This window comes from Penicillium chrysogenum, assembly GCF_028827035.1.
Source record: "Penicillium chrysogenum strain IBT 35668 chromosome Unknown utg000001l_segment0_segment0, whole genome shotgun sequence".
Taxonomy (NCBI): domain Eukaryota; kingdom Fungi; phylum Ascomycota; class Eurotiomycetes; order Eurotiales; family Aspergillaceae; genus Penicillium; species Penicillium chrysogenum.
In genome coordinates this window covers 1,714,172-1,740,187 of record NW_026622749.1, presented here as the reverse complement: position 1 = coordinate 1,740,187, position 26,016 = coordinate 1,714,172, and the positions used below count along the sequence as shown (strand labels likewise).

At 49.0% G+C, this 26,016-nt stretch overlaps 9 protein-coding genes across 9 annotated transcripts; 5 read left to right on the top strand and 4 right to left on the bottom strand.

The window, feature by feature from the left end:
• Positions 1 to 4,903: 4,903 nt before the first annotated feature.
• N7489_000698 (PIG-L family deacetylase) lies at positions 4,904 to 5,827 on the top strand (the record flags this gene model as incomplete). Its single annotated transcript, XM_056706453.1, has 1 exon — positions 4,904 to 5,827. One exon carries the CDS (start codon positions 4,904 to 4,906, stop codon positions 5,825 to 5,827), a length of 924 nt encoding a protein of 307 aa, XP_056570755.1.
• Positions 5,828 to 6,212: 385 nt separating this feature from the next.
• Positions 6,213 to 8,108, bottom strand: N7489_000697 (uncharacterized protein; the record flags this gene model as incomplete). The annotated part of the gene is made up of 1 exon (XM_056706452.1): positions 6,213 to 8,108. One exon carries the CDS (start codon positions 8,106 to 8,108, stop codon positions 6,213 to 6,215), a length of 1,896 nt encoding a protein of 631 aa, XP_056570754.1.
• An 835-nt stretch (positions 8,109 to 8,943) lies between these two features.
• Positions 8,944 to 9,415, top strand: N7489_000696 (U4/U6-U5 snRNP complex subunit LSM3; the record flags this gene model as incomplete). The annotated part of the gene is made up of 4 exons (XM_056706451.1): positions 8,944 to 9,069; positions 9,134 to 9,226; positions 9,292 to 9,328; positions 9,381 to 9,415. 4 exons carry the CDS (start codon positions 8,944 to 8,946, stop codon positions 9,413 to 9,415), a joined length of 291 nt encoding a protein of 96 aa, XP_056570753.1.
• Positions 9,416 to 9,981: 566 nt separating this feature from the next.
• On the top strand, positions 9,982 to 11,970 carry N7489_000695 (putative GTP binding protein (GTPBP1); the record flags this gene model as incomplete). Its single annotated transcript, XM_056706450.1, has 3 exons — positions 9,982 to 10,032; positions 10,091 to 11,609; positions 11,657 to 11,970. The coding sequence occupies 3 exons, from the start codon at positions 9,982 to 9,984 to the stop codon at positions 11,968 to 11,970; spliced, it is 1,884 nt and encodes a 627-aa protein (XP_056570752.1).
• Positions 11,971 to 12,654: 684 nt separating this feature from the next.
• N7489_000694 (uncharacterized protein) lies at positions 12,655 to 13,536 on the top strand (the record flags this gene model as incomplete). Its single annotated transcript, XM_056706449.1, has 3 exons — positions 12,655 to 12,808; positions 12,908 to 13,306; positions 13,391 to 13,536. The coding sequence occupies 3 exons, from the start codon at positions 12,655 to 12,657 to the stop codon at positions 13,534 to 13,536; spliced, it is 699 nt and encodes a 232-aa protein (XP_056570751.1).
• Positions 13,537 to 13,869: 333 nt separating this feature from the next.
• N7489_000693 (uncharacterized protein) lies at positions 13,870 to 17,529 on the bottom strand (the record flags this gene model as incomplete). Its single annotated transcript, XM_056706448.1, has 1 exon — positions 13,870 to 17,529. The coding sequence occupies one exon, from the start codon at positions 17,527 to 17,529 to the stop codon at positions 13,870 to 13,872; it is 3,660 nt and encodes a 1,219-aa protein (XP_056570750.1).
• A 348-nt stretch (positions 17,530 to 17,877) lies between these two features.
• Positions 17,878 to 19,147, top strand: N7489_000692 (uncharacterized protein; the record flags this gene model as incomplete). The annotated part of the gene is made up of 2 exons (XM_056706447.1): positions 17,878 to 18,053; positions 18,145 to 19,147. 2 exons carry the CDS (start codon positions 17,878 to 17,880, stop codon positions 19,145 to 19,147), a joined length of 1,179 nt encoding a protein of 392 aa, XP_056570749.1.
• A 280-nt stretch (positions 19,148 to 19,427) lies between these two features.
• Positions 19,428 to 21,548, bottom strand: N7489_000691 (putative CorA family metal ion transporter; the record flags this gene model as incomplete). Its single annotated transcript, XM_056706446.1, has 6 exons — positions 19,428 to 19,521; positions 19,574 to 19,627; positions 19,675 to 19,727; positions 19,775 to 19,848; positions 19,903 to 20,778; positions 20,834 to 21,548. The coding sequence occupies 6 exons, from the start codon at positions 21,546 to 21,548 to the stop codon at positions 19,428 to 19,430; spliced, it is 1,866 nt and encodes a 621-aa protein (XP_056570748.1).
• A 757-nt stretch (positions 21,549 to 22,305) lies between these two features.
• N7489_000690 (DNA-directed DNA polymerase gamma MIP1) lies at positions 22,306 to 25,707 on the bottom strand (the record flags this gene model as incomplete). Its single annotated transcript, XM_056706445.1, has 2 exons — positions 22,306 to 25,559; positions 25,617 to 25,707. 2 exons carry the CDS (start codon positions 25,705 to 25,707, stop codon positions 22,306 to 22,308), a joined length of 3,345 nt encoding a protein of 1,114 aa, XP_056570747.1.
• Positions 25,708 to 26,016: the final 309 nt, after the last annotated feature.

The window sequence follows — 26,016 nt, the reverse complement described above, 5'->3', positions numbered from 1 at the left end:
ATCTTGATCTTGGAAGTGACACGACCTGCAGACATCATTATATTGTATTGTTCCATTACTACCTTTACATTTCCAGTTTCTAGAATATTCATTCATCCTGTTAATACTCTGGGTTCTTTGTCCAATACAGAGCTATACAATTTACATCAGATCCAAGGTTAGACTAAGCCATCACGTGGCGTGATGGCGTAGAACGATAGTAATGGACTGCAAAGTGGAGTTGTCCAGACCCAGGTAAATGACAAACAATACCATACTGGGCCATTACCATACCGGCCATCATCTCTTCTAGAGGATCTTCGACTAGCGCCTCTTTAAATAAAAGTCCGCCTTTCCGCATCGGGACAACAAAACGCGATGGAAAAGGACCCTTCGCGAAGCTCCACCCGGAGAAAAAATTTCTTTTTTCTTTTTTTTTTTTCACTTGACCGCCTGAAAACTACGGACTAGTCGTTCAGTCGTCTGATCTATGACTTACGCTTAGGAGGTACGCATTCCCTTCTCGAGGCCACGGCGCTCGCCTATTCCGCCCCTACCCCGCACTGCAAGGCTTGCATTTTGTGGGGGATCTAAGCAATTGCGAGATCTGTGAAACCTCCTTAGAAAAAATTAAGAGCGACACAAGTGAAGTTGTCAAAATAGCAGTATATATAGTACGATATACAAATGATCAACATCCCAAACAAAAGGTTCTAGCCCTTCTACTGTCAAGATATGCTCCGTGCTCACAAGGTGCACCCCCTGACGAATCACCATCCCTGCTGCGCACACTAATTACCTAACAGCAACAGCATCATCAGCAGTTAACCGCTCACACTCACCTATAAGCATCGGCCTCGCACGCAGGGTGCCCAGGTACTGGAGCTGCAGCACAGACACGTTGTGTGCATGCAGGGAGCTTGAAGAATTGCGGCTTGTTTGGGCTCGTGCGTCGGGTTACGATTCCTGACTCACCCACTATGGAGCCGAACATAGTAAATGTTTCCTCGGAGCTCTATAGTGAGCTGAGGGGATTGATCACGCCATGGCCTGTGTTTTGTATCTGTATCGGGCTTGAAGACGCGGGTGCGGTGATTCCATTCCGGTTTCTTTTTGCAATCCCGGGCACGTCAGCTCTTGATGCATCAGTAATTTGTGTTAGATAGATCGATCTGAGTAGGTCAGCTACATTGGATATTGCGCAACATTGTCCTGATCTAGGTAATACTAAGTACGGAGTAATGATAGAGCTATCCCTTTTTGGATATTATATGAAGTAGGTCCATACTATCTCCTTTCTTTCTTTTCTCCCCGGACTGGCTGCAAGAGGTATACCAGTGTCGAGGCTAATACCATTATGGTTAATATTCTCGATCAACGGCTTGGAAGTCACGATCGCAAATCACTGGCTGTCGTCAGCCGGCTCGTCGGATGGACTAGCCAATAATTGTTGTTAAAAGGGGATGTCGGCAAGCGTCTCAGGCGAACTTCCTGTTTCGGGGCGATCTCGGATTGCCCCTCCGATCTGTTTCCGCCAGTACGGAGTATGTTGTATATGGTCCGCCTTTTTATTTTTCCGCTTTCTTCGACATTGAATTGCTTGTCGAATTTGGTTACTTTGACTATTGAGAAAGGGTGCAAAGTACATATCGCGGAGAAACGTGCTGCACACATTGAGCCATATACCACATGAGAATAACGCCATTTCGTCATAGTCAGAAGTGTACCTAAGCAGTCATGTAGATCGTGTAACTTCGTACGGAGTACTACGTACAACCAGTTACATACTCCCAACTTTTCCAACATGTTTTTAGCGTCTATAAATGGCGCCATTTTGAAAACCGCAAAACTAAAGCTAAAACTAATTGAAATCCAATAAATACATAATAAAAAATAGTTCCGCATGGATGGCCCGCTCTCCGCTTAAGCGCGGGAAAGCAGAAAATTTCTGTCGGTCATCCACTCCGAACTTTATACTCGGCCCGTCGCAACGTGATCTTTAGCCTCACCTCTCACGGCCCGCTATGGTAACTCTCATCCTTGGTTCAGATTCTTCCCTGGGCGGTTTTTCCCCCTTCTCCTGGCTTAACTGGAGAAAATATATACACCGCTCTATACCGCGCTGAAGAATCGCCCCCACCGTCGATGGGGCGGAAACCGTAGTTTCGATTTTTTCTAGGTTATGTATCGGAGGCGGCCGTCTCTTGGGGTAATAATTAGCTAAACATTAGCTTGGCAGCGAGACGATCCTTATGAGAACCGGCCCGTTACCCGGTATGATAGTGCAATGGCTTCGATTTGGCTGGCGGTGTGGAAAGGCTGCATGTATCGTAGCTGCTGAGCCAGGCTCGTCTATCAAAATCAAGGAATATATGTTGGTTTTATAGTTGACCAAGGCGCAACTCGAAGCCTCCCTAGCAGAGAAAAAGTAGCTTCGATACTTAATCCTTGCTCGTGTCAGCCCTGTCTGATTGAAAGATAGACTTTTAATAGAACTTATTATATCGATTCCCCGGGAATCCCAAGCTTTATCGGATTTTGGCTTGTTACACAAGCAGACAATGGCTTCTTGGATTGTCAGGTACCCCAAGCATCTCTGAAGGCCTTGTCCGCCAAATATTCACCTTTCCACTAAACATTGCATTGTTGATTCATAGGGAGAGAAGTAATAACCAAGAGCAAAGCTTCCGCATACCATTTACGGGGCGGCAGTTTCGAGATACGGTCGGGGACTTGTGATTAAATTCTCCAGCTCTAGTAAGAGATGGTAACTACAGAGGAGAAATTGTCTGCAGAGTTGATATAAAGGGGATGATCTATCGACAGAGTCGAGATCTGAAGCAAAGTAAAGTGCAGAAAGAATTAGTCTCATGCAAGGGGTCTCCTAGTGGGGCATATAGGTGTTTAACTAGCACCGACCCTAAAGATCGGATCTAGTTATTTACATACGTGATATGTACTGGTTACAGAAGATAGCCACAGATCATCTAATGAAATCTCAGAAAGAAGATTGAGGGCTTAGAACCGGCCAGTGGAACAACCAGGAAGCGCAGTCAAGATGACGAGATTGCAAGCTAGCAGAAGGAGAATGAACACACAGCAGGACTTACCTACCTAGTAGGTAGGGTATGTAAGTAGGTGAAGAATTGGCATCATATCACATGTGTTCATATATAATAGCACTCCTGCGCAAGCAAAGATACAGTTACCAGTAACTAGATAAGTGAATTCTACGTCTTGTGCCCCTCCATGTACAATACATACATCAATTGGGCGGCTGGCCTAATGGTAAGGCGCTAGATTTCGGTGTTACACTCAATCTCTAGAGATTGCAGGTTCGATCCCTGCGTCGCTCATTCTTTTTAAATCCCCTTTTTTTTAAACCCTAAAAGTACGACCTCAGCCAACCCTTGGAATAGAGTATTAAAAGGTCTTGCGTTGTTAAGGACAGGGGTGTGTGAGAGTGAACTATATCACTTATATGCCCTGATGGATTCGGTTTTATTTCATTTCTTGACTCATTTATATTGAGATGGTCATATTCCAAGGGAAGGGACGAGCTACACTTGACTTTTTGTTACTTATACCACTACTCATACAAATGATACTTGTGCACCATGTAGATCTTCTCAGCCCTCAGAATTAGGTGAAGCGAGGGAGAGGGTACTGGTATATTATTACACTGGCTTGATTGATATAATACCACAAGTATTGATTCTCAATATCTACATACGTGATGTGGAAGGGGGATAATCACTTGTGTCACTTATGGGTGAATACATGGAATCCATTTTGTTAATGCCTAATGTCCGTATGTTGTAAACCGTGTTGTTTCATATTGCTTGGATTCCACTTTGCCGCCCATAGTCAGGTAGCTGTGCTAGCTGGGCCTGGCACCCTAACCGGGTGCGAGGCGGCCGATCGTAGCGAGGATAGGGCCTTTCCTACTATTTATTACACTTCGTCGTATCAACTGTCGTATAGTATCTAGGGTATCCCTGCTTAGCACCTTGAAGTACTCTGTATAGCATTGTTAAAAAATAAAAGGCCGCCCGGGGCGGCCTTTTATCTTGCAGTATAATGAAAGCACTATATATATCAAGGTTGGAGTATGTAGGAATATACTTATTTCATATTACTCCCTACTGGGGTTTAATTCAACGAAATAGTCTTCCTCTACACTTTACACATCCTCTCATATCCCCCATAGTAATCCCGAAGGACAAGATATTATGCTTATGATATACCCACCTAATCCACGCAAAAGATGGTGTTTAGCCTTGTGTTTATTACATTGTATTACGACACCTATTCCGTCATGTACAAATATCCACGGATAGCAGTAAATGTGCCAACCAAAACCGTGCCTACATATGTAGTGTGTTATCAAAACTGCCAGACTACCAGAGAAAGAGAGGGGAGGCAGGGAGAAGGAGTTGTTAAAGTAATACTGACGGCATAACGCCAACACGTGACCTCTAGGGAGATCGCCAGAGGAATCACTCGAGCTTCCCCTATTCTAGATGAGAGCTCAAGCCACCGTGTTCTTTTTTTCCTTTTTTCTTTTTTGGATTGCTTCAGCGCCAACATGGGCTTGGCTGTTAGCTTTCTCCCGAAGTAGTTGACCCTCGCATCAACACGAGTGGGATGATTCGCATTTCCCCACCATAGTCTTGACTTTAGTCTCTGATCCACCCGATAAACAATCCCACCACATAACAGTTGAGCACTGCATTGTACCGTCTCGGCCCGATTACCACAGTCCCAGCGACAATACAATTGAGCAAGACAACCTGTGTCCCCACCCCAGGTCGGTCCTCGACCCTACTCGGAACACAGAGAAACGGAACCAAGAGGCGTGGAACTCCACGAAGTCTCCAGGGAACTTATCCAAACACGCAAATCACACCAATTGGACACCGCAATGTCGACTTCATTCAACTGGACCGCCCTAGCGGTGGCCATAACCGCAGTCTTCATATTCTGGACCTTCTCCTCAACCTCCTCCTCACCCTTCACACGGTCCTTCCCACGCCTCGAAAACAAGCGCATCTGCCTCCTAATCGCACATCCAGACGACGAAGCCATGTTCTTCGCGCCAACCGTGTTATCCCTCACCAAGCCCGAGCTTGGCAACCACCTAAAGATCCTCTGTCTTAGCAGCGGCGACGCAGACGGCCTAGGCGAGACGCGCAAGCAAGAGCTCCAGAAATCAGCAAAGCAGCTCGGACTTCGCAGCGAGTCGGATGTCTTCATAGTCGATGACGTGAACCGCTTCCCGGATGGAATGGACAAGGATTGGGACGAGGGCCAGATCTCGTCGCTGCTGGCCTCGGCTTTCGCGCCGGAAATGGCTGCGCAGAAGAAGCTGCCTGGCAAGCATGTCGATCATAATAAGGCCCCTACCGCTACCATCGACGTCATCATTACATTCGACAAGCATGGCATCAGTAATCATCCTAATCACCGCTCGCTGTACCACGGCGCCGTGAACTTCGTCCGCGCTTTGATGAAGGATAAGGCGGGGTTCACCTGTCCAGTCACTTTATATACCCTGACTACAACGTCGGTGTTCCGCAAGTATGCTGGTGTGCTTGATGCGCCGCTGACCATGTTTCTTGGTGTCTGGAGTAACATCGTTGCTGGGTTGACGGGCTCGAGGAAGAAGGATGCGGGGGCTGGAGCTAGTCCTGTGCGGCTGCTGTTTGTTAGTTCGATAAATGAGTGGTTGACTGCACAGTCTGCTATGGTCATCTGTCATAAGAGTCAGATGGTTTGGTTCCGGTGGGGGTGGATCACTATTGGGAGATATATGACTGTCAATGACCTTCAGCTCGAGAAGGTCTAGGTGACTGGTTCTTTCCTTGTTCCTGATTTGGAATTGAAGGGCTACCTAGGCAGTTTCGGACCTGGGCTGCTTACTGCTCAGATCTTGTATCGTTCTGGCTGATCGCCATTTTCTTGCATTGATATCTTACGCTTCATGTCTGCATATGATTTCCCAAGGCGCATGTGCCTTCTTGTATACTCATCTCTACTATCCAACCTACAAAACTTATGTCTCGGGGGGGTTTATAACGGACATACACGTCTTTCAGTACGGAAAAAGCTTAGTGAAAAGAAAAGACAAAGACAATAACCGTACTGCTCATGACATTGTACAAATGGATATCATGCAGACCAACGTCAAGTGCAAACGCTTCAAATGATACAAAAAGAAAAAGCCCCGCTCATCAACACCAAGGATTGCCATCCCGCCAGAAGATAGAATTTTGGGGTCTGGCATCAAAGCCCAGGGCATGAATGCGACCATAAAACCCACCGGAAGAATTATGCTCTTTCGACAAAGGATGATCTTGCGGGTAATCAACCCATGTCCGGAACTTTTTGAGCTTCTCCTTTAATTTTTTGGAGTGCTCGACCTGGAAGGAGTAGATGCGATTGAGCGGCGAAATGGACGGGTCCAGGTTGGGGTACTCATGAAGCAAGATTTCCCAGAATATCCTATCATCGAGGACCTTGGGCTCAATTGGATGAAAAAGTTCCGGCTCATCTGGTATTCGCCGTGCATGAATACGGCCATGCTGGCTCATATGGCGGCTCCTGGAATGTGTTTGGCCTTTGAACTCGACTGTTCCAACCTCTCCGTCTCTATATTCGTACGCATTACGCTCTGGCAGAAAGTCTTTCCATTCTTCCAATAGCTTGGGCCGTTCTTGAAGCTCCCAAGCTCTCGGTGATACGTCGTTCCACTTATCTGTGATGATCATGGAATAGGCTATGCGCTGCATTTGATAAATCTGCTGGAAGACTTCGAGCCGGAGGAGATCGTATGTGTTGATAGCTTCGGCGAGCAGGGGACACTGTAACAATGACAGGTCTGGTTTCACGCCATGCTCTCGTTGGTGCTTGGTTTGCTCCCGCACTTCCCTCCCATTGTTCGCTGGCGGTCTCATGCTATCCAAGACTGGCTGCAAACACTGCATAACGGCATCTCTCGCTTCCTTCCTTTTTGCCCTCGTCTGGCTCAAAACATCATATGCCTTACGCATGTCTGTTTTGCAAGCCTCTAGGCCACCGTCTAGCTTGTTGGTTTGGGTCATATACCGGTACATTTGCAGAGTCGCAGGAACATTGTACGGCTCCGTCGTCAATATCTGAAACACGTCGCGGACCATGTCTCTCGGGACCTGGCCTATACGCCCATCTTCTGCTGGTCTCCGCTTGTGTTCTTTGGAGAGAGTAAATGTCCTTTCAAGCAACTCGGACCAGACCTTGGCTGAAATGGTGATGTTGTAGGAGGAGGCTATGAAGTCGACCGTTCTCATGGCGGCGTACATATCGTTGTTCGTGCCAAAGGCATGGGCCACGGCAAAGAGAAGACGCTCAGTGGGGTACAGACCGGACCAAGTTTCGTAGGGTGTAACCGGTGGCAGCATCGAGTCATCACTTTCAGCCATGATGGCATCAACATCGACGTTCCATACAGTCTTGAGGATATTCTTGGAAGCTTGCACGGCACCAACTCGGGCCGCTGCGAGGAGGATATTGATGTATGTCTGTTCATCCCCACTAAGCCCGTCCTGACTCATTTGACTGAATATGTCCAGCACATTTCCTTTGACACTGTTCCACGCCGTTGCGTAGCCACGCCATCCAGGATTTGGATCTACCATGCGCCGCTTCCTGTAGCTGTGAGGGGTAATGCGAGTATTGTATGCTTCTTTTCCCACATAACAGTGGTTCCAGACCAGTGCTGCCATATAGTGATTATAGCACGCTGTGTCGGGAGTAACATCATTGTCATTCATCCCATCCCAAAGAGCATTGACTAGGGGGCCATTTCCCATCGCCTGAGCACAGTCGAGTAGGTGGGTGTATTCCGCTAGTTGGGGTGGGTACCCAGCCACGGTTCTGTACTGAACGATTGTGAGCAGGTCCCTCGTAAAGTCATCGAACACCGCTTCCAATGTTTTGAGTCCATCCATTAACACGCCCCACCCATGCAGCGTATGGTGGAGGTCTCGGTAGGGTATCACGAAATGAGCTGGAGAGAGGAGGCGGAAGGCTTCGATAAACACAGTTTGTGGTAGCGATCCAACTAGCTCTACCGACCGTGGGTCGGCCATGGCTTCCCTCACTTGGTTCGGTTGTCCGTTTTCAATGACTCGGAAGAAGTTCGTTCTATGCCATATCTCCTCTTCGGGTGAGCTCCATTCCGGTAGGGGTATTTGAATTTCCTTTTCGAAAGCCGCAGGACGTGGAACAGCGAGTTCGCTGTTCCGTCGTCGACTTGTAGTCAATTGCCGTATGGAATTGCGATAGCAAGTTTGTTGCGTTCTTTGTGTAAAAGAACCCCATATATTTGTATTTGAAGATATCGCGACACAAGTTATTTGCCTCGCGTGATTGAGACAACGGTGTGGGGGAAATTGTCTGGGTTTGCTGATGCCGTCTCCAGGCCGAGACGAGACAAAGCGAGAAGCGAACTTCTCGGTAAGTGAGAACCTTCGCATGAGGAAATCGCAGTAAGAAAAGTAGTGTCAAGAATCAAAAGAAAAACAAAGACCACAGTATGACCAGGGGCCTAAATGAGGGGAAGGTGCGCTTCGACCCCGGCTCTTTTGACAAGGGTACTTCATGCAGGTTGTGCTTCACAATAAGCACAAGACCCCTGCAGTGATTAGGCGAGGCCCTAAAATTTGGTAGTATCATTATAATATACTGGCTAACAATTCCATTATACCTGTATACATATGTAGATATCTAATTGCTCCCGAGGTCCACCACGTACCTGTCAAGATCCCATGTGGATACTTGGGAATCCTGAAAACCCGGGGTAAATTGCTGACTCATCTCCTCTTTTGCCAAGGCCCACACTAAGCCAAATTAGGTATCACCCAAAGCTCGTTGATTCTGCGTGTGTGGACCTGCACTTAAACCCAATCCAATCACCCTTCTACCATGGCCGATACTGAAGATGCTGGCGGTCCATCCGTCTCGGAGCCCCTGGATCTCGTTCGTCTTTCTCTCGATGAGACCGTGTTCGTGAAGCTGCGCGGTGACCGTGAGCTCAAGGGCCGCCTTCATGTGAGCTACCCCCCTTCGTCTGGCAGTATTTGGGATAATTTCTAACCATGATATCTGTTTACAGGCCTACGACAGTCACTGTAACCTAGTCCTCGGCGATGTGGAGGAGACAATCTACGTGGTGGAAGAGGATGAGAATGAAGAGGAAACTTTACGGGTATGGGATCATGTGAATCTGGGACATCTATACTAGGACGGGCTAATCTGGATCCTTGGATACAGACAATCAAGAAACAAGAAGAGATGCTTTTCGTGCGAGGTGAGTTGTAGCGAAAATGCAATGTTTGAGTGGGTTGCTGATTCCTGTCTAGGAGACTCCGTCGTCTTGATCTCCCCCCAAGCATGACGGGCTTGATATGCCCTTGGTAAAAGAGAAAGGCGTCCGGCGACGGGAACGATACTAGGAAGGACACAAGATACCACAAAACGAAGTCAACATAGATAGGTAACGATACCATGGAAATTGGTTTATGATCATCCATACTAGTCCCGTTGGAGATAGCTGGATATTAGCCTGAGCGGGCTGTGCCATTGTTAGTCACAGTATTCCTTATGATTCGGCATTCTTCTTAAGTAGATTTATATTGAGTCACTGAAATGCGGCTGATATAGCCATCCGTCTGCAGGGCTGCCCAGGCCGATGACTCAAGTGGTGACTCCAACCTTACTTCTTTGGAACTTATCGATAAAGCTCCCCCATCCCCCCCGCTACCATGTACTTTCAGAATACTCCTTTAATTATTTGCCTTGTTATCCTTCCTATCTTTTGTTCGAGCAAAAGAAAACTATGATCACTCGAATACAACTCCATATCCGCCAACAGTAACGGCGATCCGATCCACCGACCAATAACGTCACTACCCCAAAAGGCGGCACATCAGTCGACACGGTTGAACTTACCAACTCCACACCATGCCTGCAACCGGGAAACTAAGCCACGAGGAGCGAAAACGAGGTGAAGTCGTATGTGTTCCCAGGGAAGATGTGATAAGTCCCTCATCTTACATGATCTCCGACTTAGGCTCTCAGTGAATTCGCCGAGTATGCCGAGAAACAGCAAGCCCACCGCTCCGCTCAAGTCGCACCCAGCGACAGCGGATATTCCACCGCTAGCGTTTCGCGCGATCTCGAGGACCATGCAGAGCTCGATATTCTCGATCAACTAGGGCTGTCTGATACCCCTCAACCAGTCAGGCTTAAGGAGCTCCTTCTCGGTACAAGCGATGCCATCGAAGACAGTCTGCAAGTGCTAGCTGGGACATTACAAACACGCATTGACGAAGGCCATGGGGAGACCATCTTCGATCTCGGATTGGAGGATGGCGGTGAATCCATGGGCTTCGACCTCGATCAATGGAAGACGGCGCTACAGCGTCTGCGCGAAGCTGCCGAGACCATCCCCGCCCACTGCCGAGTACTGCTGACCTACAACGTGGGAGGCCCTGAAGAATCGCCTGTCACGAATGACAGGGTACCAGGCGCTTGGGGCAAAGTCCTCGTGCGCCACCACGCTGATAACGTCGAGGAGATGGCGGAGCTCCGGATTGCCGTCGTGGGGAATGTCGATGCTGGAAAGAGCACTATGCTGGGAGTGCTGGTGAAAGGTGGTCTTGACGATGGACGCGGTCGTGCGCGAGTAAATCTGTTCCGTCACAAGCACGAGATCGAAAGCGGGCGTACTAGCTCCGTCGGGTTGGAGATCATGGGCTTCGACAGTCGAGGTGAAATAGTCGGCAATTCGCAGGGCCGGAAGATGTCCTGGGAAGATATCGGCAAGCGCTCTGCTAAGGTCATCTCCTTCTCCGACTTGGCAGGTCACGAGCGGTATCTGCGCACTACTGTATTCGGTATGCTGAGCAGCAGCCCCAACTACTGTTTGCTGATGGTTGCTGCCAACAACGGTCTCATCGGAATGAGCAAGGAGCATCTGGGTATTGCTTTAGCCCTCAATGTGCCTGTCATGGTCATTGTCACTAAGATTGACATTTGCCCGCCCCATATTCTGCAGGAGACCTTGTCCCAGCTGACCAAGATCCTCAAATCGCCTGGGGCGCGCAAGATTCCAATATTCGTCAAGGATATGGAGGAGACCATCAATACAGCCACACAGTTCGTCAGCCAGCGGATATGTCCTATCTTCCAGGTGTCCAATGTTACAGGAGAGAACCTCGACCTAGTACGGACCTTCCTAAACATTCTGCCCCACCGCGGGCAATACGACGCTGCCGGAGCCTTCGAGTTCCTGATCAATGACACGTTCTCTGTTCCTCATGTGGGTACAGTTGTCTCGGGTGTGGTCAAGTCCGGTGTCATTCATGCCGGAGACTCGGTCATTGTGGGGCCGGACTCACTCGGCCAGTTCACAACCACAGTAATCAAGTCCATTGAGCGCAAGCGTATCCAGGTGAATGCTTGCTTTGCCGGCCAGTCTGGTTCTTTCGCCCTGAAGCGCGTCCGCCGCAAGGAAGTGCGTAAGGGTATGGTGGTATTGAAAAAGCTAGATGAGCCTCCAAAGGTGTATCGGGAATTCGTTGCGGAGGGTAAGTCGCCAATTCCGGCTTGAATGACCACCTGCTAATGGAAATAGTCCTGATCCTTTCCCATGCAACTACCATCAAGCCCAAATACCAGGCCATGCTTCATGTCGGGGCAGTCAGTCAGACATGTTCAGTCATTGGCATTGATCGCCCTTTCATTCGCACTGGAGATCGAGCACTAGTCGCGTTCAGATTTGTACAGCGTCCTGAATTCTTAGCTCCCGGGGACCGTGTCCTTTTCCGTGAGGGCAAGACGAAAGGACTGGGAATCGTCAAGAGCATCGGTTATGACCCAGCACAACCATTGAACCCAAATTTAAAGGAGGGAGCTTCGACACCTACACCTACGATACCTCATGATTAGATTTCTTTTTGCCTTACCGTTGCAGGGAGTTTCTTTGTTCATCTTTCTTTGTTCCTTCACACTTGGTTTTTTTTACCTTGCTAAGCGTTAGACATTGACTCCCTGTTGTTGTCCGGACTGTGCTTATGTCTACTCTGCTAATATAATGGTCAATTGACTAGAATTATATTACTTCTATTATTACTCCATACCTTTGCATCTATTTGTATTCGTTGTTGCTCTTTGACTTGCTGCAGTATGAGGTCACATGACAGATATTGCTTGACGTCATACTATGACATAGGCCCAGAGGATCGCCGCTCTCTCGATTCGATAGTCCAATTTATATCACTGGATTATCATTCGCAAGCCATTGAGGAATCAGTCCACGGATGGAATCAAATTGGACCCTATGAAAGATCGGCAATCCTTATGCAAGCCACCATGGCCCAGCACCACTGACGTATTGAACAAGGCAGCTTCAGCCTGTGGGTTCTTAAATCTTGACTTGTCCAGAGCTCCCACGAATTCAATCCGCTCGCCACTTAAATTTCGAGCCATACAAACGAATACACAGTATCTCACTTTATTATTATTATCCTCCCTTGTCCAATATACCTCGTCTACCGTCTTATTATCCTCTATATCAGACTCGCACCTTCTATATCCATTCGACTACCTGAACTGCACCACAACAATACAACCATGGAGACTGTCAACAGATACGTCAGCGCAGCTTCAAATGTGATTTGGGGCGAGAATGGCTCCCCTCAGGCCCAACAACACGGCGAAGAGCCCATCTCCGGCGTGCAAGGCAAAGGACAGGCCACAGATCCCTACGATGGCGGCAACCGCGATGGTAAGTACTTAAGAATATCAATATCTAGGATTGCCACATTGCTATATACGGCTCTAAAAAAGCCTAAATGTCCAACATATCTGACGCCTCACCCCGCAGAGCAACCCGGCGCAATCCAATCAGACGTCAACACGGCAGCCCTGGGGTCCATGCTAAAGAAGAGGCATTCAAAGTCCCAAGAAACGGAGATTACTAGCATCACTACTCCACGCCCCCCAACATCCATTAGTGCCTGTACCAGTATCACCCCCGCTCTACCCATCTCCGGCGACCCTACCACAGCCAGTGGAAGCAATGACAACACCTCCGAACAAGAACAGCGCAGCACCTCGCAAGCTGAAGGTGGCGAGAGCAGCGAAACTCCCCGCCTAGCACGTCCCCAGGACGTGAGCAAAGAGGCGCTCCAGGGCCCGCAGGGTGCCCCAAGGGCTGCTGAGGACTTTGAGAAGGATTATAGGGCCAAGAAGTATGCAGGTAGGGATGAAGATAGTGAGAACGGTATGCTTCCCATTTCCGGTGCACTCTCGCCGTCGTATATATTTGACCATATTGGTTTTAGGTCGGTCTGACGTTTTGTTGTAGGCTCTCCAAGTGAATCTAGCGGGAAGAGCAATGGTTCCCCTTCTAGCAACGGGTTTGAGCCTATTTCTCCTGGTAGAGAGAAGAGTGGGAGGATCTCGAAGGTGAAGGAGAGCGTTAAGAGGCATCTCCATCACTCGAGCAAGTAGAGACAGCGTCTTTGTCTAGATTGAATCTGACAGCAGCTGTGCTTGTGACGGAGCCTCCGATGTCTTCCTGAAGTTGGCTCGTTTTTGATATCTATATCCTGCGGGCTTGTTTATTTGGCACGCCTTATCTTTAAGTGTATTGATATCCAATTGCACTTGAATCATTCGGACTGTTCGTTTTGAATATTGACAACGAAGAAAATTTCCAGGACTATAATTTGGAAATACATGGTATCTTGCATTTGACCCAAATCCAATCTCTATCATCCACGCGCGGAGGCAGGGTATTCCAAGTGTAAACAGAAGCAACCAACCATTAAGCCATAGAAACAATCATTCGAACAACATTTTCAACTCTTCGAGTCTCTCCTTCCCCTTATCAGCATCACCATCATCGCCGCCGATCTTCAACCCAAGCGAGCCAGCAATGTTCATTTTACGCTCTTGCACGCGCAGCATGCGGCCTTCTATGGAATCCTTGACCACGAATCGCGTCACATTGACATCGCGTGTCTGACCCATTCGATGGACGCGGTCGATGGCTTGCGCCTCGATTGCGAAACTCCACCACGGATCCATTATGAAGACATTGCTTGCGCTTGTTAAGTTGAGGCCTACGCCGCCGGCACGCAGCGAGATGAGTAGGACTGTAGGGGCTGGTGTTGAGGGCGAGGGGGCGCTAGTCTTTACAGGCACGCTTCTCCCTGGGGTATCATCTTCAATATCGACGATGTCATCGTCGGTAAAGCTCTCTGCTTTCGTAAACTCAGCCAGAACAGCGGCACGGGCCTTCTGCGGCATTGAGCCATCGAGGCGGACATGCGAGATTCCGACTCGAGAGAGTTGTGGGCCGATCAGGTCCAGGAAGGAGGTGAATTGGGAGAAGACAACGGATTTGGTGTTTGGAGGGATGCGTCCGAGGTGGGCAATAAGGGCGTGAATCTTGGCTGATGTGTGGGCAGAAGGAGAGAGAGGGTATATGCGACGGAGAGAGATTCGTGGGGGTGGTTGAGAGCTGGTTGGCGGCGTGCTGCTCACAGTGTCGTCTCCGAAAGAAATCGAGTTCGAGGACAGATGCCGTACTACTTCAAATGTATTCTTTGCATTCACTGGTGCACGGCAGTTGAAGCACCGTGCCTCAACGCCCTTGTTCATTTGATGTTGCAAGAAGTCTTCGAGGCATTTCTTACACGCACTGTGCCAGCACGCTGTTACCGCAGGATCGACCATAGGCTCCTCACAACAGATAGGGCACTCGCCGCTGGACTCGGTTTGGATCTGCCGAAGAGCATGGGTGGTGAACTTAACCATTGTTCCGGAGGTATCTTGAGAGTCGGCGTTCTCATTCTCTGTGGTGAACTGGTTGATCAATTCTTGAAGATCCATATCATCTTTAAACTCATTCGCTGCATCAGCCGCTACTGCCGCACTCTCTTCTTCCGCAACGATGGCTTTGTTGCGTGTCATTATAGGGTGGCAGCAGGTCTGACGAAGACGGAGAATTTGAGCAAAGATCGTGCTGTAAGACTGTAACAGTGTGCCAGCCACGACATTGTCGTTGTAAGTTCGTTTCGCCCGAGTAAATATGCAGTCGTAAATCTCTCGTTCTTGTTTCGGTAGCTCCACTTCCTCAATAGTGATTGTCTTTTTGGGCAAGGGAACTAATGGCTGGCCCTCTGGGGTTTTCATCGATTTGGTCCGCCGAAGAACGAGAGGCTCCAGTACACTTTGCACGACGTTCAGAGCCCGCACGTATTCTTTAGATTCGAAGGGCACTGTAATGAAAGTTTTCCAGAAGGAGAAATTGCTCCATGGCTCCACTCTTAGGAAACGCACCAGACTGAAGAGGTCCTCAAGGCGATTGACAATGGGTGTGCCAGTCAGTGCCCACCGATGGGCAGCTTTTAACTCATAGCATGATTTAGCAGACTTAGAACGGCGGTTCTTGATCACATGGGCCTCATCAAGAATTACTCGGAAGAATTCCACAGAGAATAGACCCCCATTTGCACTGGGTCCTAGAGCAGACTGGAGAGCAAACTGGCGAAATTCCGACAATACCACACCATAACTGGTGACAACCACCTGTGGAGCTGTTACATATTTGGATTCGCAGCATAGATCTCTCAAGTTGACAGCCTTGTCCGACCCATAATAAACAAGGACTCTCAGCGTTCCGGCTTTGAGTGCCTCGCTTTCCCATTGAGAGATTAAAGATGTAGGTGCCACAACCAGAGTAGTATATGGTGCAGGCACCACCCCGGAAGAGTTCGGCATCCTAGCAAGGTCATTCACTGAGCTGAGACCATTCGAAACATGTGGATCAGGCTCGACTCTGTGCGAATGAACCAGACTGAGCATCTCAATAGTTTTCCCCAGACCCATTTCATCAGCCAGGATTCCGCCTCGGCAGTGTTGCTCTTGAGCAGGAAAGTCAACACTGAGGTCTCCCGAATACGGGTTGACATAAAAATGGTCAATGTTTTTAACTTGTGGTAAATCTTTGTCGTCAACATCCTTTCTGGGCCAAGTGTATTCTTCCCACAATGGATGCATTGACTTCTCTCGAGTTTGCTTTGAGTCTTTCTCTTTTGCCAACATCCAGTGAAGGGCCTGTTGCTGGTACTTGCGCAGATCAAGGGTGAAACTAGGTGCTGGATCTGCCGCTGGCATGTTGAAATCGAATGACTGAGCTTTTTGGTACAGCGTATCGAGCTGATCTTCTTCCAGTTCTTCGCTGTCGTCCTCGCCTGATGACTCGTTGGGATCATTGTTTGATTTTGGTTTGTCTTTTTCCTTCTTTGTGTCATATTGTTCTGCAATTTCAGCGGCGCGCAGAATACCATCCCTTTTGTGCTTTTCCGTAGTTGGGTTGGTCGAGGAAGGATGAAGATTGATTTCGTGAAATAATTTCACTAGTCCGACTTGGCGTAGTCGCAAATTCTTCTCCTCAGTGCTCTCCTTCTCTTCAAACAGTCCAGTGGACCTGTTGTCATCAGTGTTCAAAGCAGCGAGCGCCCCACTTTGAAAGGCTTCCTTTCGCAGGTAGACTCGGAGTTGTAAATATATGGTATCGTTGACTCGCACCCTGTCGGGCACAAACACACAGACTCCTTCAAACCGACATATTTTCTGATCGATCAGCGTAGAAACCCATTCAGCAGTCTCATGTGGCAGTCTCCCGACTTCTTGCCCCGAGGCGTTTGTGAACCGAGTTAGAACATCACTTTTGTGATTGATAAATGATTTGCCTCCTCGGCCGCGTTTCACAGTTGGCTGTGAGCGTGCGCGTTCAATGATGACGGGGTCTCCATGCTTGAGAAAACCCAAGCCACTTCTTGTTGCCCACCCTCCCACACCAAATGCGCCAACATACCTTGCTGGTGGCTGATGTCGCAGTACCGATTCACTTTCAACTGGCGTTTCAAGGCTAGGCTGTACTGGAAGAGCAGGCTTCCGGCTTTTGGCGGGGGCGCTGCCATTCATCGGCACAGGCTTCTTCCATGACCCATCAAAGTATATGTTCACAGCTCGCTCAAGATCATTGGAAGCAGCTGATTGAATGATTTTGATTGAATCGGCAGGTAGTTGCTCTCCCACGATGCTGGTGAAAAGGGCGACATCGAAGCCATCTGGGATTGTGTTTGTTGTGGTTGTATTTATAGTCACTTCCTCCTCGATTCGTTGGCCTACTCCATTCTGATGTGGAGAGGGGATAGGCGCAGCGTCGACACTAGGTAACCGTAGGCTTTCCGTCATTCGAACTCGTGTAGGCTGCGGATATGGTTCATTTTCCAAGCTAGGATGGCTTTTTGGCATGCGGTCAAGTGACGGAGGCTCGAGTGTGGCGGCATGATCCGTACGATACTCGTGTTCCAGGCAATGAGGCAAGGACGCGTCTGTATCTTCCGGTTTGGAGGGCAAAGGCGAGGATGGACTGTCAGTGAAGAAACGCTGCCTCTTTGCTGGGCGTTGCTCTACATCCTCGCTCATATTGGCTGTACCATCGAGCTTCGTGATGAAGATGGAAAAAAGGTAAAGTCGGGGAGACGCGCCGAGAAACGCGAAGTCAGGTGGATCGACGTCAGCCCTGAAGGGAAAATGTTGTAAATTGGATTTTGATATCTGCGCTTTTCAAGACATTTAAATCCTCATTGTTTGTATTTCTTTAGTTTATCCTCTTTGTTGTAATCTACTATAATCTTTCTAATATATTTCTTTCATTTCCAACGAGCCTACCTGCTGGTGTCCAGGTATCGCTGACAAAGATTGGCCGGCCAATGCCTTTGCCCCGATTACATCAAATCTTTCTCCCCAGAGCCTGTCAACTTCACTTCGAACATGTCTTTTCTCGGGACAGCTAGGCCATGCCAGGCAAGTAGAGCCTGCAGATTCTATCTACGGAGCTTCCAATCACAAAAACGCCACTTCAGCCGGACACAGTCTATTGCCGCACCCTCCACCATTACCGCAGAAGAAGTCCAAGGCGCTCACCAATACTGCGTTGCTCTTCTCTCGTATGAAACACCGTTCTTATGGCCCTCCGAGCCTATTGAAGCCCCGACAATGGAAGCAATTCCGAAAGCTAACATATTCCGCCTCCCACAGAAAATATGACCGTCCCTCCTACACACTGAGCACCTTCATCCCGCGACATGCGCAATCCTTCTATATTGCGCTGCGCGCACTAAATGTCTCCCTTTCCATGATTCCCGACACAACCTCCTCTCCCACAATCGGACTGATGCGGCTCCAATTCTGGCGCGACTCGGTAACGAGGATCCTTGCCGGCACGCCACCAAAAGAGCCCGTCGCCATCTTGCTTGCATCTGCCATCTCCGAACTCCATGAGCGCACGCAGGGCCGCGCCCGGATAAGTAAGGGCTGGCTGACTCGTTTAATTAACTCGCGGGAGCAAACTCTAACAAACGACCCATACCCAAATATTGCCGCACTCGAGTCCTACGCCGAGAATACATACTCGACGCTCATGTATCTCACCCTGTCGGCATTGCCCATGGCATCGGTAACTGCAGACCATGTTGCGTCTCATATCGGAAAGGCAGTGGGGATCGCGGCCGTGTTGCGTGGACTGCCGTTTGTTGCGTTCCCTGCGCCGCCTGCTCAGGCACCTGCTGGCGGGGCTGCGAGTTCCATGATAGGAGGGGGTGCGAAGCAGGGAGCCGTTATGTTGCCTCTAGATGTTATGGCTCAGGCCGGTGTTAAGGAAGAGGATGTACTCCGGTATGGAGCCCAGGCCGAGGGTCTCAGGGATGCAGTCTTTACGGTTGCGACGCGAGCAAGCGATCATTTGATTACTGTGCAGCAGATGTTGAGCAACCTCCGCGCCGGAGAGGATGTCGGTCATGACTTTGAGCATGAGGGCGAAGAGGGCCATGAATATGATGTTCCCGGTGCTCGGAGCAGCGAGTCACCTCTCGATGAAGTCAACCGGGCATTTGGCGTTTTCCTTCCGGCGGTCGGCGCGCGCATGTGGTTGGATCGCCTTGAGAAGCAAGACTTCGATGTTTTCAGCCCGAATTTGCTTCGGTCAGACTGGAGACTTCCGTGGAAGGCTTACTCGGCCTATCGACGGAAATCTCTGGACTGATGGCATGTAGGTCGTGTATAATATGTGTCTGATATACTTCGGGATTAAGACCCGTGGTGACTTAGTTGTACATTAGGAATATATAAACGGTTGTCATGATGTGAAGTCGACCACTGATCCCCCAACCCATCCATGGAAGTGAGATGTACAAATACAAGACCTGACCAGGTCTGCAAGTAATAGAATGTATACGAATAATGAAAGCCCCAAGCCAAAACACCCGTACGCGGCAACATTTTGGTACAATAATAGGGACACTGAGCTGTAGGATGTTCAAGACCTATTTCTTCTTCCTCTCTCGTCTCTGCTTCCGTGAGCTGACAATCAAACGTCGCTGAGCGAGCATAACAGCGTAGCGCTGGATTTTGTCGCGCCTAAAGATGTAAATTAGTCCCGGATGTTCTCGACAGGAATATCAAAACTTACATCAGGAGCAGAATCGTAGCGCAGACGAACGGTACTGCGATCTTCCAGAAATATCTACTCGGGTCAGCAAGGATTCCTGAAGGAAGAGTCGAAAGACATACCCATCATTGTTTTCGATTGCCCCGAAATGTGTGAAGTTCATCCCGAAATAACCCTAAAACCGTTAGAGAAATTTCCCCAGTAGATTCAAGCCATACATACTGTCAAGAATGTCATAGGAAGATAAAGACAAGTCACAAGAGTAAGCTGTTTCATACTTTCGTTTTGGTAGGCACCTATGCAGCATATTAGTTTGGTCTCTTCGTGAGCTTCAAAGAAATTGAACGTACCAATAGTATTGAAGATGAGGTCAATCATGTTATCGGCGTTGCGCCGCATCTGATCATATCCTTCGACGATGGTAATGCAATGATCTAGGGCATCGCCCAAATATGTATGGCACATAGAGCTGATCGTAACAGTTGTGCCTCCAATACTCTTCAGATTTGGCGTTACAGTCCCGACATGTAGGCGGGGATCAACAGGTTCCCCAGGAGTCACACTTGGGCTAAGCGGATTCCGCAAGACACCGAAGCCTGGTATGCCGACAGGCTCAGACCGGTGATCACGGAGAGCATTAATCACAGCCACCATAGGCTGCATGGAGTTCCGCAGAACAGCAATCTCAGATGTCAATATATACAAAGACTTTGACTGTTCAATGTCTGGATCAGTCAGGACATCCAGCTCGAGGTCTCCGATGGCATCTTGATATGCCATCGTGACTGGAATAGCAAGATCAATCACGGCATCGAGAATGGCCTGCAAAAGCATACTGGCATCGCACGACTGTCGAAGGATAGTCTCAGGCGACGTGAGGCGCCTAACGATCGGCGCCTCAATGTCATCCGCGCTCGTTTCAAAAAAGGATGTAACCGTATTATCGGCATGCAAGAAGATCGAGACTTGTTCTAAAGTGACGCATAGTCCTTTGGCAGAAAGTGCAGCATGGCGTTCCATAAACTCAATTCGATCTTCATTGGGACCACCGCGAAATCGTTGAAGACTCCTGGCAGTCGTTTCTGTGGTGGTCCCAACATTTCCAAAATGGGAGTTCTGTTTTGAAGTTTGTCCAGGGCCAGGACGAACGCTCGATCCATACGTCGCCTTATCCTTGTGCTCCTGTCTAGTGGATGATCTGAATCGGAAAATGTCCTTCAACGCCGCTATGATAACATTCCCACTTCGTGGGTCGCTTCAATGAAATCGAGCTCTTGTCACTGACCACAGAGCTTTTTCGGTCTCCTGACTTCCATCGACTGATGGAAGAAGTTGCCTCCTCATCTTCCGAATCAGAGGAGTCTTCTTCTTGTATCTTCATCAACTTTTGCAATGTCAGTACGACGAAGGCATGGTCCGAGTACCAATCTGCTTTCGTGCGGTTAGTGGTATGGACAACATCCTCAATTGCAAGTCGATGCAATCTCTTATGATTTCCAAGAATCTTAATCACATCCCAGCTCAGCCCATTGACATTGATCCACCGGCATTGCACCCAGGGCTCTCTCTCGCGCTCCAAGAATTGCTCCAGTGTGTCATTGTCCAGCTCATACTGTCGCATTTCATGCTGTGAGAAATCCACCACTGTAATCTGGCAGCGTCGTTGTAGGTCCGCGGGTATGTTGGACGCCCACTCTGACGTGTATGGCGGTAGCGGCTTGGTTGGGTCAATGCCGGGTTCGGTTCCTGGTTGCCAATTGGGATCTTGCGCGAAGCCTTCGGGGTGGTATGAGCGGGCAGTATTGCGTCTGGCTCGGCGTTTTGTCGTCTCGGTGGAGTTCACTCGTGCTGCTGTGGTGAAAGCGGGAGACGAAGTTTCCTCTCTCTCTTTTCCTGTTGGAGAGACTTGGGAGCTGACCGACAGGCGACCCGCCTCAACATCGATATCAGCTCGTGGAGCACCTTGATGCGCATAATCAAGCGAGTGTACGCTCATCTTCACGGTTCACATAGACGCGCACATTAATCGAGGTGGAATGACGGGTTTTCATCGACTCCGAACTTTGTTGCGATGTGCGTCAATGACGTGACCCTGGGCCAGAGAGATATTTTAGTCAATGCCTGGCGAAAATAGACCCAATATATTTGAATAACCGGTGCATCTCTCAGCGAGACACCACAGCTTCAGGGGAGAACATGTCGAACTTGCGCGGGGGATATGACGTCGAAGGGGCGGTTTTCTGCCGCGTCTGCTTAAGACGAAACCGGCTCAAATAGAAAGGATGTATTTGAACACGAAAGACATGAAAAATAAGAAACGAAAACAAAGGAAAAAAAAGTAGTGGGCAGGAATAAATAAAAGAACTAGGAGACAAAGGGGTTTTCGATGCGCAGGGGGTTCAGGTGGAGTAGCTACTTTTTCTTATTTAAGGGAGACACCTGGATACAGTCCCGACGAAGTACATTCTACTTCGTACAATATGTACGTAAGTAAGTATGCTACATATATGTATTTAGGATTTTTGAACTCACATATATTGATTCGTACAAGAACATATAGGTACACGGTTTCCATTCCATCACATCACTATGCACCATACAGTAACGCCGTCCCAATGCTGGCTTCCAATCACTCCAGATATAACAACATCCACAATAGTTAAACAAGATGGGGAAGTAAAATGATAGTTACAGTAAGAATAGGTTGCCAAAGAGAATACAAAGAAAATGAGAGAAAGATAGGGGAGACAGCATTATGCTCGCGCTGCTGCCCGTGGTTTCCAGGAAGGACGGTGGAATCCCATATGAGGCTGCTTGTTCCCATGAGAATTAGGCCTAGGGGGCCCGTGGAAGTCGGGATAAAGGCCTGACTCCATGTCCATCAAAACCGCCCGCTGGGGCTTTGCTGGGGTCCAATTGGTAGATTTGCCTTTCGGTTTGGTAGAAGGGGTGCGAGGGCTAGGAGCGCCGGCGCTATTAGCTACCCGCGTCTTCTCCTTGATGATATCGCGGAGCTCTTTGTCATCCTTGGTGATCTGAGCTTTGATGAAATCAATGTCCTTGGAAGCTTGGAAGGCGGACATGACCGACTCCCGTGGGGTGTATGGATATTTTTCGGGGGCTGGAGGCGATTGTGGTGCGATGGAAGGGTCCAAGAAAGCTTCCTGATTCTTGTCCAGAAGCTGAGTAATATCCAGCGTTTCACCATGCGGGATTGTGTAGGGGTGCGAAGGAGTCACACAGTCCATGTCGACTTCTTTGCGAAGCACATGGTCAATGTCGACGGCAGAAAAGTAAGCACAGGATTGGGGAAGGTCATCAATCCCTACTTGCTGTGAAAATAAGGCACGAGTCCAAACGTTGGCAACCTGCAAAGCCATTGCGGCGCGGTATCTATCCTCGTCTTTGACAAGGTAGCGAATTTCATCGTGAACAGTGATGGCCAAGCGGGCCTTAATGTTGTATTGTCGGATGAGATAGTCCATGCTAACGATCAAGAGGTGAAGATAATCAACACCCGACGATTGAATGGCCCAATTGATTCGAGATGTCATGAAACTGCCTTTGTTAATGAATCGTCGCATAAGCGCCTCGGTGATCCCAGCACCTAGAGCAGGGGTTCTAGGTCGTTCCTGATCCGCGAACTCTTCGAGTTTATTGAATACAAAGGATTCGGTGCCACCCCGCCAAAACGGTGTCTCACTCAAAAGGCGGCGTGAGGTGCGCGTTCCCTTGGTCTCTTTGTATAGGTTCTTAGCAGTCTCTTGCGTCTGCTTTTCGGTCAGAGAGGGGTTGAACTGGCGAAGTAGAGTAGCGGCGAACTTGACGCCTGCCCCGTAGATTCGGCCGTAGTTGAAGACCTTGGCATCGTTACGCGAAATTCCCAGAATCGATGCACTTCGTGAGTGAAGATCCGTCCCCTCCGCTTTGGAGCCTTCTAAGCACATGAAGCCAATTGCGTTTCCTCCGTGAATCTGGAATGAGGCGTCTCCGACAAGACTTGCAATCCACAATTCCTGGGAGTCAACATCAGCTCCAACGAACGAGTAGCCTGGCGGTGCTTTGATCATAGCCTTTAGCTCTGACCCGACACGGTTGGCCTTCGCGTTACTTGCAGTCAGCCAGGTATTTTCCACGGCACGTCGAGTGATGGTTCCCATGGGAATAACCTGAGGCAGAATAAATCCGACACGATTATCACTTGCTTTGTTTTTCCTGTCGCCCTGTCGCACCTGATCTTCATAGACGACGATTTGACCCATGATCCGATCTCGAGCGCTGATCCAGTAGGAGCATGAGGCGTTCATATCCAGCGCTTGTTTGGCAAGTTCATACTGAGATGACAGAATCCCACGCTCAAAATATTGCATATACCCTTTGCCAAGCGGATTGGTACACCTGGCCTGCGGTCCGTCTTTGTGGGGGATTTTGAAGTATGTGGCTTTTCTATCGTCTCGCAGCTCGGTGTTCTTTTCCTCGGTCATGTCGCACATAACGACAGGTTGATTCTCATATTGTTTGATTTGATCACGAGGGACGCGGAAAGTCCATCCGTGCAGGTCCGACCAAACCAGAGGGTAGTTGTCCCACGACAATTTGAGCAAAATAGGTGCAATGCGAGTTCGCACCGTCAGGTTGATCTCTGCGGCGTTTGAGCTGAAAAGATCCTTGTACCACTTGGGCATTCCTGGTTTCTTCTGCCTGGCTGCCGGCCGAGGAGGATCCCCCTTCTTCTTTCCTTTCGCCATTTTGATTTCTTGGCCGGACCAGTCCAGCTGTTGTAGCCAAGGATCATTCGTGTAAAAGTTTGGTTGGTCTTTGTACTTCAATGCCTCGTCGCATAGTGCTAGCAATTTACTTTGGACATCGTCAAGTCGTTTATGATATGTTTCTTCTGCGCTGGCAAGATACTCTCCCCAGGACTGATTGACTGGCAAAATGACAGAGGACAAGTGCCGAAGAGCGCCGAAACTGACAGGATGCGGGCAAGTCTCGAGAAAGTTGGGGAAAACTTTTCGGTAGACACGGTGAGTGATGGCAACATCGGCGGCGCAGTAGTCGAGTAGTTCCTCCAGTCTGCCCACGATAGAGTCACGATCAAGTTCACCGAAGAAATCTCTCTGCGCCTTGTCGATGGTGACATCACAATGGAATTTGGCCACATCACGCAGAGAGTTCACCGAGCTTCGCCCAACCCAAAGCTCTTCTTCTTCTTCCCTCAACATGTTGTTTTCGAGAAGTGCAGCAAGCTCCACAGAATCGTGTTCATTTGCGATTTTATCTCTCATGTCCTGATTCTTTTTGTGGCGCATCCAAGTTGGTCTCTGTTGTGAACACATGCCGTTGACCGCCACGTGAAGGGACATTGTGTCAAGGAAGAAGTTTTGAGACTGTTGCATGTCGTATTCCTCAAGGACGCGGGCTCGATCGTAACCAATATTGTGGCCAACCACAATGCGGGGTTGTTTGGGGTCTCCCAAGGGTACTAGCTGTATTTCATTCTCTGACTCGCCGAGCAGCCACGGTGATATCCATGCATACCATGCTGTCGGGCTTACCGCGCAAGCCATGACTGCAAATGCATTGTTTTTGTACATGACCTCGGTGTCGAATGTTAACATTGATTCATTGGGAGCATCGACAGGCTCAGAAGTGCCGTCAGTATTATATTTCGTCCATCCACTGCGTTTGGCCCATTTGCGTGGTTTGGCCGGGCAGTTCAGAGCCGCATATGATTTAGCCCATGACAGGTAGGGTTCGGAAGAATCCATTCCAAGTTTGTAGAAATGCTCATCCAATGTTTGCCCCTTGAGAGCAGGAAGATCGAATGCAACAGGACCGGTACCGCTTTGAGATTTGCCTAAGAGCTCATGCCTAGCCAAATGATCCTTCGAAAGTGCGACTAGTTCTGGGTCCGGGATGCGACCTTTATGTGGGAAGACTTGAGCATGAACATGATCGCTGAGTTGTTGGACTCCGATGTCATTGAATCTGGATGAGGAAGGGACTGCGAGAGGTCAGTATTTGCGATTTGGTTGCTTTCTTATTGAAAAGCGCAAAAGACAATGCACCCACCAGAAAGAGATCGCGCAGTGGTAGCGTTGCCGGCGGAAGTAGAAGAAAGTCTTATATGACTTCTGTGTAAATGGTACCATGATGGCGGCTTGACCAGGAGCGTCGAGCTTAGTCGCGAGAAAGACCTCACGGCACCCCTGGAACAAGGAGTGCAGGAGGACTTCCAAGATAACATCATAAAAATAAGAGATTGCTAGCGTTAGGTCATGTTAAAAGTGTGGTCACAGCCGTATGGCTGCACTGAAGTCCGAAGAAGATCCTAGAAAAAGAAGGTGGATGTAGGTAATTTCCATATCATCGCCTATCGCGATATCTCGGATCTGGGCGTCATGCAGGTCGGAATATAGTTTTCCCAAGTATTTGACCGCCTTCTTCTTGGAGCCGATATA